Source organism: Oncorhynchus kisutch, linkage group LG12 (genome assembly GCF_002021735.2).
Source record: "Oncorhynchus kisutch isolate 150728-3 linkage group LG12, Okis_V2, whole genome shotgun sequence".
NCBI classification, from domain to species: Eukaryota; Metazoa; Chordata; class Actinopteri; order Salmoniformes; family Salmonidae; genus Oncorhynchus; species Oncorhynchus kisutch.
In genome coordinates, this window is record NC_034185.2 from 16710116 (window position 1) to 16723628 (window position 13513).

Genomic DNA, 13513 nt, shown 5'->3' on the forward strand with positions numbered 1-13513 from the left:
AAACATACATGTATTGTGAAGTCCTACTATGAGTGTCATCTGATGAAGATCATCAAAGGTTAGTGATTAATTTTCATCTCTATTTCTGCTTTTTGTGACTCCTCTCTTTGGCTGGAAAAATGGCTGTGTTTATCTGTAACTTGGCTCTGACCTAACATAATCGTTTGGTGTGCCCCAGGTTTTGAAAGTGCTGCGTTCCAATGACTCCCTATATGGCTGTGAATGTACCATCAACGAGCTTACGCTTTCTACGTATTCCCCAAGGTGTCTACAGCATTGTGACGTAGTTTTACGCATTTCTGTTGAAGAATAGCCGTATGGGGACACATTGCGTAAGTGGTCACATGGTGGCTCCGAGAGAGATTCTCGTGTAAAGTGCAGAGGTAGCCATTACTCCAATCGGTCCTAGAGAAAAAGGAATTGTCCCGACGGATATATTATCGAATAGATATTAGAAAAACACCTTGAGGATGGATTCTAAACAACGTTGCCATGTTTCTGTTGATATTATGGAGCTAATTTGGAATATCGGCGTTGTGGTGACCGCAATTTCCGGGCGATTTCTCAGCCAAACGTGAAGAACAAACAGAGCTATTTCTCCTACAAAAATCATATTTTGGGAAAAAATTTACTTTGGCTGTCTACCTGGGAGTCTCGTGAGTGAAAACATCCGAAGTTCATCAAAGGTAAACGATTTAATTTGATTGCTTTTCTGATTTCCGTGACAAGTTTGCCTGCTGCTAGCAAGGCATAATGCTATGCTAGGCTATGATAAACTTACACAAATGCTTGTCTAGCGTAGGCTGTAAAGCATATTTTTTAAATCTGAGATGACAGGGTGATTAACAAAAGGCTAAGCTGTGTTCCAATATATTTCACTTGTGATTTTCATGAATAGGAATATTTTGTAGGAAGATTTATGTCCGTTGCGTGATACTAATTAGTGTCAGATGATGATAACGGTCCCGTTCACGGGCTGGGCGTCACTACAGGTTAACAATGCCTACACTGTATTTCTGATCAATTTGATGTTATTTAAATAGACAGAAAATGAGCTTTTCTTTAAAATAAGGACATTTAAGAGACCCCAAACTTTTGAACGGTAGTGTAAATCTGCTTGAAAATCTATGGCAAGACTTGAAAATGTTTGTCTAGCAACGATCAACAACCAATTTGACAGAGCTTCAAGAATTTTGGCAAATATTGTACAATCCAGGTGTGTAAAGTTCTTACCCAGAAAGACTCACAGCTGTAATTGCTGCCAAAGGTGATTCTAACACGTATTGACTCAGTGATGTGAATACTTAAGTAAATGTGATGTAACATTTACAAAAACATGTTTTCACATTGGCCTTATGAGGTATTGTGTGTAGATGGGTGAGGTTATTTTTTTCATCCATTTTGAATTCAGGCTGTAACAACTAAATGTGGAATAAGTCAAGGGGTATGATTACTTTCTGAAGGCACTGTATATAAATCATTGGTTGTGACCAGTGGAGAGGTACATCTCCTGTGCAGCCCAGTGCTCGGTTAGTGCTGTGACCAGCAGTGTACAGAGTATGTATTACAGACTGCAGATGTGACACCTACCCATACTGGTCAGCCTGCTGCATCATGGGGTGGCTCTGAGCACTGCTGACCTGGGTGTGGTGGGGGGGACGGGGGGAAGGAGAGTGATGGGGGTGAGGGGAGGGAGAGTGATGGGGAGAGAGACGAGGGCACGTCCCAGGACAACTCAGGCCGGGGTAGGCAGGGGAGCGCGCGTAGGGAGGCCTGACATGAGGGAGGAGAGAGTAGAAGTCCCTTTGGTTTCCAAACTCACACAGACACATGAGGACAAACTAACTGCATTTACTACACACCTTATAACCTTAGTGTGTGGATGATGACTGAATGAGGATATGTGGGGTGTGGAGTAGAGAATGTGTAGAACTTATACACAAGAATGACCCGTGGTGTTGCATCCCAAAATGGCACCTATTCCCTACACTCTAGCGAACTCCTTTTGACCAGAGCCCTATGGAATTCCCATGGCGCTAAGTGTGCACTATATCGGGGTAGGGTACCATTTAGGATGGGTACTATATCCCTTCTGTGGCCCCTGTCCTGACTCACCTGCCCTGTGCAGAAGGGTTGGGACCAGCGTTGTGCCCCTGCATGGCGTTGGTTCCCGGACCCAGACCTGCCTCCTGGTTAACACTGGGCAGGGGCGGTCTCATGCCCTGGCCCTGTCCGGCAGGCTGCGGCATGCTGGGAGAGGTGGGGGCCATGGTGTTGGTATTGGCACCGAGGTGGGGTCGCCCACTGGCCCCCGGGCCCAGGCCTCGCCCGGCGGGCATGGAGCCACAGGGCTGCCCAGGGCCCTGGCCGTGCATGGGGCTATTGGCGTTCATGCCCAGGCTGTTGCTCATGCCAGGGCCGGGGCCGCTGTAGTTGGCACTGGGGGTCCCGCCGTAGTTAGGGGGTCTGGGGTAGTTACCTGGAGAGACAGAGAAGTCATCAACATTAAGACTGAGGATCATCAGGTTGGCTATGTTATGTTCATCAGAACTTAAGAACATTGGAATTGGCTTGATTCATAGATTCTTCATTCACCTATCCATGTTATTTCTTTCAAAAGGACAGGCCCTGCTCAAAAGAAGTGCACTACGTAGGGAATATGGTTCTATTTGGGACACACAGCGTGTGTGATTTGAACAGAGCATTGCCTCATGTTCCTCTGTTTCAGATTCTGTACTCTAGCCAGACCAATCTTTCATAGGGTATTTCACAAGAGAGAAAAAAAGCACACACACACACTTTGATGTCATGTGAGACTTCCAAAAATACATTAACTCGGTCGTGGCGTTTCAGGGAGAGCTGCTATTTTGGCTCTTCCTGGAGTTATTCTGGTTCCATCCCTATAACGAGCTTTGCTCACAGGCAAAGGAGAGGAAAAGGGGATGGGGGGGGGGGGGGGGGGGGGGGTCTGGGACTCTGCCAATTATATGGAAATTCACTGGCAGCATCAGCTTCTCTGTAGTCATGTTAATCCTAGAATTCCCCTGGGGAACACAGGGCTGTGACATGGATCAGACAAGGTCATCCTCCCCTAGTGGCCACAGAAACAGTTTGCTTCCCAAACAGCACCCTATTCCCTATTTAGTGCACTATTTTGACCAGGGCCCAATAGACACACATTTGGGACGCAGAACCAGTCCTGTCTGTTCACACTGATCAACTGTACTGCTCTGTGCTGGTGCTTTTAGTTAGTAGTGAAGGGGGCTTCTATTTTAGGCTTTCTGTAGGAGTGAGACATTTGTATTGAGTTATGTGAATTAGTGGTGTAATGCGTGCGGTGTGCTGTCAACCAGTTGGTTGACTGGATGAAAGCGTGCAGCATTCATCAATCTACTCTGTTTCAGCGAAGGATGGAAACCGACCCATGGACGTCGTAAGCGCTCATCTGGAACGGGGCTCACACAAATTGGGTCATTACGGTAATCCATCTCGTGTGTTGTAGCATGCCTTGATGAATGCGTGACCAATGTGTGTCCGTTTTCATAGCTGAGGTCTCTGCCCCCACCCGCTCTCCCTGCTCCAGATCCCTGATTAATAGTCCCCGCTGTGTGTGCCTGGTGTCTGGCTCTGGACACCACACTACAAAGACCTAGGTTCAAATACTAGGTGGGTGGCGTTTGGAGTTTTGGGAAACTTCTATTGGTTCCAATGCGACACGCATCAGAGGGAAATTATTTCAAATAGTACTTAAAACCAGGTGTGCTGGATAGCACAACCAGCCACATAAAAAGAGATGGAACAAGTCTCCTCCTCTACCCCAGACGGGTGTGTGAGTGAGAGAGAGAAAGCGAGAGATGCAAAGTAGGCTACAGTATATGCAAAGCATGGAACACTTGGGAGGTAGATGGGAGATTTACTGAGCTGTGGAAAAAAAACCTGCTCTCTCCAACCCTGTGGAAATGTATGTTGGGCCATAGAATATAGTCATAGGATTGCCAACATTCCACTAGCCTCCTGCTACAGGGGAGAGAGAGTTCTGATGTGAAAAGGCCAGTGTGAATTAACAGGCTGTATGGGCACCATCATCATCAGCCACGAGCATGGAGGATGTGTTACCTTGGAGGAATATTATCAGTATTAGCATGGAGGATGTGTTACCTTGGAGGAATATTAGGGGAAGGGTGAATTTGCTGCTAGACCAGTTATGGGGGTGGGGCTACCAAAAACTGGAACTCGGTCCTTGAAAAAAGAGGAAGCTGACCCTAGACCTGTACTTAGGGGAAACGTCACCCCGGAGTGGAATATTACCTTGGGGGCCGTACTGGCTGGTCTGGGGTCCGTACGAGGGGCCGGGGCCCCCCTGCAGCTGCTGCTGGTGGTAGGAGCTTTGGGGGTGCATGGAGCCCCCGGGGGACGAGTGAGGGGACATGGCGGGTCCCTGACCTGACTGCTGGGGGACTGTGGTGTTCCGCTGCATGGCAGGTGGGAACCCTGGAAAGAACAAAAGAATGAGAGCGAAAGGAGAGAGCCCTGTTAAAATCATTCTAATTGAAAGCAGAACTATAGGAAGGTTAGGACTGAGGTAACCTAGATACTCTTAAAAGGAGACATTTTCCTCTCAGACTCCATTATATTTGAACCCAATTGTCAATGTAGCAATTGAGTTCAACTGAAGTGTACTCGCTTGAGTTGAATGGTAACACTTACCTTTGCCTTTTGAAAACCACTACCAAATGCTACAGCAAACGTCCAAATCGACATTTAAACTGATCTGAAAGGATGACAAATAGCACAAGAGCTAATACATCCACCCGCCCGCCATGGAAAAGGTCTCCCATCTGTTTGAAATGTGATCTTTTCATCTCACTTGATCAAAACCTCATTCTAAGGGCAGAGGAGTGATACAACCACTTGAATACACAAACTCACTACCTCTTAAAGGGATAGCTCACCCAAATGACATACTGGTTTACTTACCATGTAATCAGTCAATAGACACAGTAAGAAAGACATTCATTTGGGTGAACTATCCCTTTAAATATGAATGAGTACATGATGCATGGAATGCTAAGGCATCAATGGAATTTAGACTATGGGGGATAGAAGGACGCCGGATTGGAACACATTCTACAAATCTGATCTAAGCAAGTGGATATTGGTAAACTCCGTCATGGTTGAAGCATTTTAACAGGCCCACAGTGTGGTTACTAAACTCCCATTTGGATCATTTGGCTGTTTTCACTGCATAACATTTAGAAGTTGTCCCTTTTCAGGTTCAAAAGTGACTGTTAAATGCCAACTTCGGACCTTATAACCTGGCAGCATAGCTAGCATACAGAAATGGGTGGTGCATACAGAAATGGGTGGTGCATACAGAAATGGGTGGTGGTAGTCAGTTGTTTTGAACTGTAATGCAGTCGATTGGTGACGATGACATGTGTTGGGGTTGACATCCACACTTAAATTTTTACCTCAAATAGTCTGAAATACACTAAAATGTAGGCAAATTTAAGTGGGGGTGCAATGAGGAGATCTCTCCCCCATGCGTTTCCATGGCATTTCCATTGTTTTGGTCGAGTTCCATTGACCTATTTAACATCTATTCTTATTTTAAGTATTTTTGTCCTTGTCTATTCATGTTCTGTATTATGACATGTTTCATGTGGACCCCAGGAAGAGTCGCTGCTGCTTTAACAGTAGCTAATGGGGATCCTAATAAAATACTCTTCATACAGTCCTGATAAGGCCAATAGGAAAATCTGTTGACTTCCCCCTTCCCCGTGGTTCAGCAGCTCACTCACATGCTCCATTTCAATAGACTCCGCTCCCCAAGCTTGGAGTGACTAATCGTTTATATTAATGCCACCACTGTTACAATGATCCCCTTTAGACAGTGAGAAAAAGGTTCTGCCTAGCTGGCAGCTGAGGTGTTATTTTGACTATTACTTGCTAGGCCTTTACCCAGTGCTGGGCTGGCTGGGCTGAGGGTGGGCCATAGAAAACAGCCTGATTGACATGTCTGACTGCTTGGTCACTGGCAACCATATTGGCAGCCGCTGAGAGGCACAGCCATGGTTACTCTATAAAAGACAGAGTCTGTGTCCTAAATTGCACCATATTCCCTACATAGTGCACTACTTTTGACCAGAGCCCTATAGTTCCTGGTCAAAACGTGTGTACTAAATAGAGAATGGGTTGCCATTTTGGGAAACATGCTGAAGTTCTGGCCCAGTGCTGACAGCAGCCCAGAGGTATAGAGGGAGTGGAATCTATGGCTAATCTGTTGTACTAATGATCCTATGGAAAACCCAGCAGGAGAAATGGACTGCTATACATCATTAGGGAGGGACTACGGCTTATGGTGTACAATTAGATGATTTCCTTCCTGGGGTCAGGCTGTGTACACCAGAGGAGACCTTCTTTATCAAACCACTTGAAACAAACATGGATTTGACCACAGAAGCGGCCGTGGATATACGAGTTGGTTGCTGTTTACTCTGACTTCATGTTAAATCTCCCGGAAGAGGGGGGTTGTGGGTCACAGGTGGTGTAATGTGCAGGAGAATCTCACCTCTCTCCTGAGACATGGGGGACTGGCTCAGGGTGGAATGGGAACCCACATCAGACATGTTCCCAGGGGTCTGTGGGGCCATCTGGGTGCCTGGGAGGAGAGAGGGGCAAGCGTCAGTGGGACACACACACACACACACACACGTCCCCAGCTCCTTCGGGTCAGTGTGATGGCCTGAAGAGCAGCAGTGTGTCCAGCTAAAGGAACCCCTCCCTAATGGGGGCTAATGACTGACAGCTCTCCCAGTAGGGGTGAGAGCGTGTGTGGGTGTCAACGGCTAAATGGTCTCCCATCGACCTCGTTATCACCCAGAGCAGCGAGAGAGAAGGCGAATGAACTAACTTTGCCCGCAAATAACAAAACTCCCCCAACAAGTCCAGCCCTGGAGTCAACAAGGCCAACAATGCGCTGCACTGTGGGAGAGTAATTGTGTTAAAGTGACTCCGAACTGCTAACATAGTTTAGAAACTATTTTAATGACCGAGGCCTTTGTTTTGGAGCTGGAGTATAAACCAGCTAGAGAACCTCCCCTGACTGCCTGTCCAGATATAAGAACAGACGTCTCTCCCCCTCCCACTGTGACTAGCTACTATAGAGTCACTAACTCAAAAGAAGTTCAGAAAGAACTGACTGGAATGAGACAAAGGAGCTCTTTTTTCTTCCACAGATGAGCCAGTCATGACAACCAGAGCTGCTGCAGTTCCACTGTGGCTGTCTCAGTGTGTCAGAACTGCTCTCTGAAATATAATGGATGAAATATTACACATTCAGTTACTGTATCAAGCCTAGCACACTGGTCCTTACTCCCTGTCCGAGGTGTGTGTGTGTGTGTGAGAGAGATGTGGTAGAGTGTGTAGGTGTCTCCTAGACCTAGGTGCATGGTGGCAGGGATTCGTTCTATACCTGGGACGCTGGCGGGGGAGATCGGTCCGGAGCGTGATTGGCTGGATCCCACGGGTGATCCCACGGGGGAGGGGGAGGGGCCGCTACGCAGGCGAGGGGACATGTGGGGTGAGAAGGGAGACTGGGCCGGGTTACTTTGCTCGCCCTGGCTGCTGGTGGACCCCGAAGCACTGACCGCTGAGCTGATAGCCACCTCTGTGCCCGTGGGAAGGTCATCTATAGACCCAGACAGGTCCTGGAACAGAAGAGGAGAGAGGAACCAAGGGGAAAGCCAGGGTTGTGTTCATTCTGCACCAAACTGAAGAAAATGGACTGAAACAGGGAGCGACTACCTGCAAAACATTTTAAATTGTGCTCCGTTTTGTGCCCTGAACGAACACGACCCAGAAGAAATACCACTAAGCATTCTTCACCAACAGATGGTAAAAACTTCACCAGTCACATCAATGTCCAACATAGACAGAAAGACATTGGGAGTGTTGGAAATCTCGATGTCCAGGAGGAAGGTTTTACCATATTCAGTTAAAGCCAAAACCAGGCAGGCCAGATGGCGATCTCTCAGTCTATACTACTGCTTTAATAGCCAGAGAAACAAATGGCACCTTATTCCCCAAATAGTGCACTTCTATTAACCAGAGGCCTGATCAAAACTAGTGTACTATATAGGGAATAGGATGCCATTTGGGATGAAACCAGCATCATGGCAACAATCACCAATTTACCTAACTGGCATAAACACCTCAAATTTAAGCAGATTTAGCCAAAGTACCTACAAAAGAAAGCCATGCCAAATGTCCTCAATGCCAAATCAAGAATGGAGACAGAGTTTAATAGTGCCAATGATTGCCCTCCAATGTGCCTCCCTTTTTCCCTCTGCGCTTTTGATAGTTGTGGAAACGGTGTGGTCGATGGCCTCTCTCCCAGCTGGCAAGCAGGCAGCTCTTAACTACGACCTGTCACCCGTCAATATGACACTTCCTCTGAGGCCTTAACAACCACTTACTTTATGATCAGTCACTTAAAATACCCACAGCTCCACAAAGCAGTTAATAGCATCCCAGCTATGCATTTAAAAACCATGCAGACTAAATCAGCCAATTACACTTGACTGCAATGCACCCTACTGTGCAGTGGGATCCTCTCATCTGCACTCCTCTCAAGTTCCTACATGTGTCCCAAAGGGTTTTCTAGTTTACCATCACAGGGTAACAGAGGAAATGGGGGTTGGATGGTCCTATTCACCATCATTAGAGGTAATGGGGGGTTGGATGGTCCTATTCACCATCATTAGAGGTAATGGGGGTTGGATGGTCCTATTCACCATCATTAGTGGTAATGGGGATTGAATAGTCCTATTCACCATCATTAGAGGTAATGGGGGTTGGATGCTCCTATTCACCATCATTAGAGGTAATGGCGGTTGGATGCTCCTATTCACCATCACAGGGGAGCATCATTAGAGGTAATGGGGGTTGGATGCTCCTATTCACCATCACAGGGGAGCATCATTAGAGGTAATGGGGGTTGGATGCTCCTATTCACCATCACAGGGGAGCATCATTAGAGGTAATGGGGGTTGGATGCTCCTATTCACCATCACAGGGGAGCATCATTAGAGGTAATGGGGGTTGAGTGCTCCTATTCACCATCACAGGGGAGCATCATTAGAGGTAATGGGGGTTGGATGCTCCTATTCACCATCACAGGGGAGCATCATTAGAGGTAATGGGGGTTGAGTGCAGCGTCCCTAATATTTGCATTGACTGACTTTTTTTGGTTTTGTTTGTAATTATGTTTATTGTATAAAAAGGTATTATTTTTTGCACTGACATTCTTGCGCTGGCTCTATACACTCACTGGACTACACACACACACTCTCTCTCTCACTCCCCACATACACTGCAGCTACTCTATCTATCCTGATTCCCATTCGTTAGTGGCCCCAGCTTACTAACTTTACAGATATAATTATTCCCATTCGTTAGTGGCCCCAGCTTACTAACTTTACGGATATAATTATTCCCATTCGTTAGTGGCCCCAGCTTACTAACTTTACAGATATAATTATTCCCATTCGTTAGTGGCCCCAGCTTACTAACTTTACAGATATAATTCAAATCAAATCAAATGTATTTGTCACATACACATGGTTAGCAGATGTTAATGCGAGTGTAGCGAAATGCTTGTGCTTCTAGTTCCGACAATGCAGTAATAACGAACAAGTAATCTAACTAACAATTCCAAAAAAAACTACTGTCTTATACACAGTGTAAGGGGATAAAGAATATGTACATAAGGATATATGAATGAGTGATGGTACAGAGCAGCATAGGCAAGATACAGTAGATGATATCGAGTACAGTATATACATATGAGATGAGTATGTAAAACAAGTGGCATAGTTAAAGTGGCTAGTGATACATGTATTACATAAGGATGCAGTCGATGAAATAGAGTACAGTATCTACGTATGCATATGAGATGAATAATGTAGGGTAAGTAACATTATATAAGGTAGCATTGTTTAAAGTGGCTAGTGATATATTTACATCATTTCCCATCAATTCCCATGATTAAAGTGGCTGGAGTAGAGTCAGTGTCATTGACAGTGTGTTGGCAGTAGCCACTCAATGTTAGTGGTGGCTGTTTAACAGTCTGATGGCCTTGAGATAGAAGCTGTTTTTCAGTCTCTCGGTCCCAGCTTTGATGCACCTGTACTGACCTCGCCTTCTGGATGACAGCGGGGTGAACAGGCAGTGGCTCGGGTGGTTGATGTCCTTGATGATCTTTATGGCCTTCCTGTAGCATCGGGTGGTGTAGGTGTCCTGGAGGGCAGGTAGTTTGCCCCCGGTGATGCGTTGTGCAGACCTCACTACCCTCTGGAGAGCCTTACGGTTGAGGGCGGTGCAGTTGCCATACCAGGCGGTGATACAGCCCGCCAGGATGCTCTCGATTATGCATCTGTAGAAGTTTGTGAGTGCTTTTGGTGACAAGCCAAATTTCTTCAGCCTCCTGAGGTTGAAGAGGTGCTGCTGCGCCTTCCTCACGATGCTGTCTGTGTGAGTGGACCAATTCAGTTTGTCTGTGATGTGTATGCCGAGGAACTTAAAACTTGCTACCCTCTCCACTACTGTTCCATCGATGTGGATGGGGGGGTGTTCCCTCTGCTGTTTCCTGAAGTCCACAATCATCTCCTTAGTTTTGTTGACGTTGAGTGTGAGGTTATTTTCCTGACACCACACTCCGAGGGCCCTCACCTCCTCCCTGTAGGCCGTCTCGTCGTTGTTGGTAATCAAGCCTACCACTGTTGTGTCGTCCGCAAACTTGATGATTGAGTTGGAGGCGTGCATGGCCACGCAGTCGTGGGTGAACAGGGAGTACAGGAGAGGGCTCAGAACGCACCCTTGTGGGGCCCCAGTGTTGAGGATCAGCGGGGAGGAGATGTTGTTGCCTACCCTCACCACCTGGGGGCGGCCCGTCAGGAAGTCCAGTACCCAGTTGCACAGGGCAGGGTCGAGACCCAGGGTCTCGAGCTTGATGACGAGCTTGGAGGGTACTATGGTGTTGAATGCCGAGCTGTAGTCGATGAACAGCATTCTCACATAGGTATTCCTCTTGTCCAGATGGGTTAGGGCAGTGTGCAGTGTGGTTGAGATTGCATCGTCTGTGGACCTATTTGGGCGGTAAGCAAATTGGAGTGGGTCAAGGGTGTCAGGTAGGGTGGAGGTGATATGGTCCTTGACTAGTCTCTCAAAGCACTTCATGATGACGGATGTGAGTGCTACGGGGCGGTAGTCGTTTAGCTCAGTTACCTTAGCTTTCTTGGGAACAGGAACAATGGTGGCCCTCTTGAAGCATGTGGGAACAGCAGACTGGTATAGGGATTGGTTGAATATGTCCGTAAACACACCGGCCAGCTGGTCTGCGCATGCTCTGAGGGCGCGGCTGGGGATGCCGTCTGGGCCTGCAGCCTTGCGAGGGTTAACACGTTTAAATGTCTTACTCACTTCGGCTGCAGTGAAGGAGAGACCGCATGTTTTAGTTGCAGGCCGTGTCAGTGGCACTGTATTGTCCTCAAAGCGGGCAAAAAAGTTATTTAGTCTGCCTGGGAGCAAGACATCCTGGTCCGTGACTGGGCTGGGTTTCTTCCTGTAGTCCGTGATTGACTGTAGACCCTGCCACATGCCTCGTGTCTGAGCCGTTGAATTGAGATTCTACTTTGTCTCTGTACTGGCGCTTAGCTTGTTTGATAGCCTTGCGGAGGGAATAGCTGCACTGTTTGTATTCAGTCATGTTACCAGACACCTTGCCCTGATTAAAAGCAGTGGTTCGCGCCTTCAGTTCCACACGAATGCTGCCATCAATCCACGGTTTCTGGTTAGGGAATGTTTTAATCGTTGCTATGGGAACGACATCTTCAACGCACGTTCTAATGAACTCGCACACCGAATCAGCGTATTCGTCAATGTTGTCTGACGTAATACGAAACATCTCCCAGTCCGCGTGATGGAAGCAGTCTTGGAGTGTGGAGTCAGCTTGGTCGGACCAGCGTTGGACAGACCTCAGCGTGGGAGCTTCTTGTTTTAGTTTCTGTCTGTAGGCAGGGATCAACAAAATGGAGTCGTGGTCAGCTTTTCCGAAAGGGGGGCGGGGCAGGGCCTTATATGCGTTGCGGAAGTTAGAGTAACAATGATCCAGGGTCTTTCCACCCCTGGTTGCGCAATCGATATGCTGATAAAATTTAGGGAGTCTTGTTTTCAGTTTAGCCTTGTTAAAATCCCCAGCTACAATGAATGCAGCCTCCGGATAAATCGTTTCCAGTTTGCAGAGAGTTAAATAAAGTTCGTTCAGAGCCATCGATGTGTCTGCTTGGGGGGGGATATATACGGCTGAGATTATAATCGAAGAGAATTCTCTTGGTAGATAATGCGGTCTACATTTGATTGTGAGGAATTCTAAAATCAGGTGAACAGAAGGATTTGAGTTCCTGTATGTTTCTTTCATCACACCATGTCACGTTGGCCATAAGGCATACGCCCCCGCCCCTCTTCTTACCAGAAAGATGTTCGTTTCTGTCGGCGCGATGCGTGGAGAAACCCGCTGGCTGCACCGCTTCGGATTGCGTCTCTCCAGTTAGCCATGTTTCCGTGAAGCAGAGAACGTTACAGTCTCTGATGTCCCTCTGGAATGCTACCCTTGCTCGGATTTCATCAACCTTGTTGTCAAGAGACTGGACATTGGCAAGAAGAATGCTAGGGAGTGGTGCACGATGTGCCCGTCTCCGGAGTCTGACCAGAAGACCGCTTCGTTTCCCTCTTTTCCTGAGTCGTTTTTTTGGGTCGCTGCATGGGAACCATCCCGTGGAACTGGTTGTAAGGCAGAACACAGGATCCGCATCGCGAAAAACATATTCTTGGTCGTACTGATGGTGAGTTGACGCTGATCTTATATTCAGTAGTTCTTCTCGGCTGTATGTGATGAAACCTAAGATGACCTGGGGTACTAGTGTAAGAAATAACACGTAAAAAAAAAAAAAAAACTGCATAGTTTCCTAGGAACGCGAAGCGAGGCGGCCATCTCTGTCGGCGCCGGAAGTACATAGCATCCCATTCGTTAGTGGCCCCAGCTTACTAACTTTACAGATATAATTATTCCCATTCGTTAGTGGCCCCAGCTTACTAACTTTACGGATAGAATTATTCCCATTCGTTAGTGGCCCCAGCTTACTAACTTTACGGATATAATTATTCCCATTCGTTAGTGGCCCCAGCTTACTAACTTTACGGATAGAATTATTCCCATTCGGTAGTGGCCCCAGCTTACTAACTTTACGGATAGAATTATTCCCATTCGTTAGTGGCCCCAGCTTACTAACTTTACAGATATAATTATTCAGGCTTTTTAACCGCCTCCCTTCCCTCACCCTGCTCTGTCACTATGGACACGGCAGTGAAAGAAGAGGGATAAATAAATGTGGGTTGCTACGGAAACGGTTGAAATGGGACCATGAAGGAGCCATGCACACATGCGCCACATTGC

The 13513-nt window shown here is 47.1% G+C and overlaps 1 protein-coding gene across 5 annotated transcripts in view; it reads right to left on the minus strand.

The window, feature by feature from the left end:
- The window catches only part of LOC109900605 (AT-rich interactive domain-containing protein 1B), a 92250-nt gene that overhangs the window by 27137 nt on the left and 51600 nt on the right, over positions 1-13513 (minus strand). For 3 of the 5 annotated variants that reach the window (XM_031836987.1, XM_031836988.1, XM_031836989.1), the window contains 5 exons: positions 7475-7709; positions 6572-6661; positions 4309-4491; positions 2116-2479; positions 1591-1773 (listed from right to left, as the gene is read on the minus strand). In XM_031836987.1, the coding sequence (XP_031692847.1) occupies positions 1591-1773; positions 2116-2479; positions 4309-4491; positions 6572-6661; positions 7475-7709 (1055 nt within the window). The remainder of the gene's footprint in view (positions 1-1590; positions 1774-2115; positions 2480-4308; positions 4492-6571; positions 6662-7474; positions 7710-13513) is intronic. The other 2 variants (XM_031836991.1, XM_031836990.1) reach the window with 1 other exon arrangement.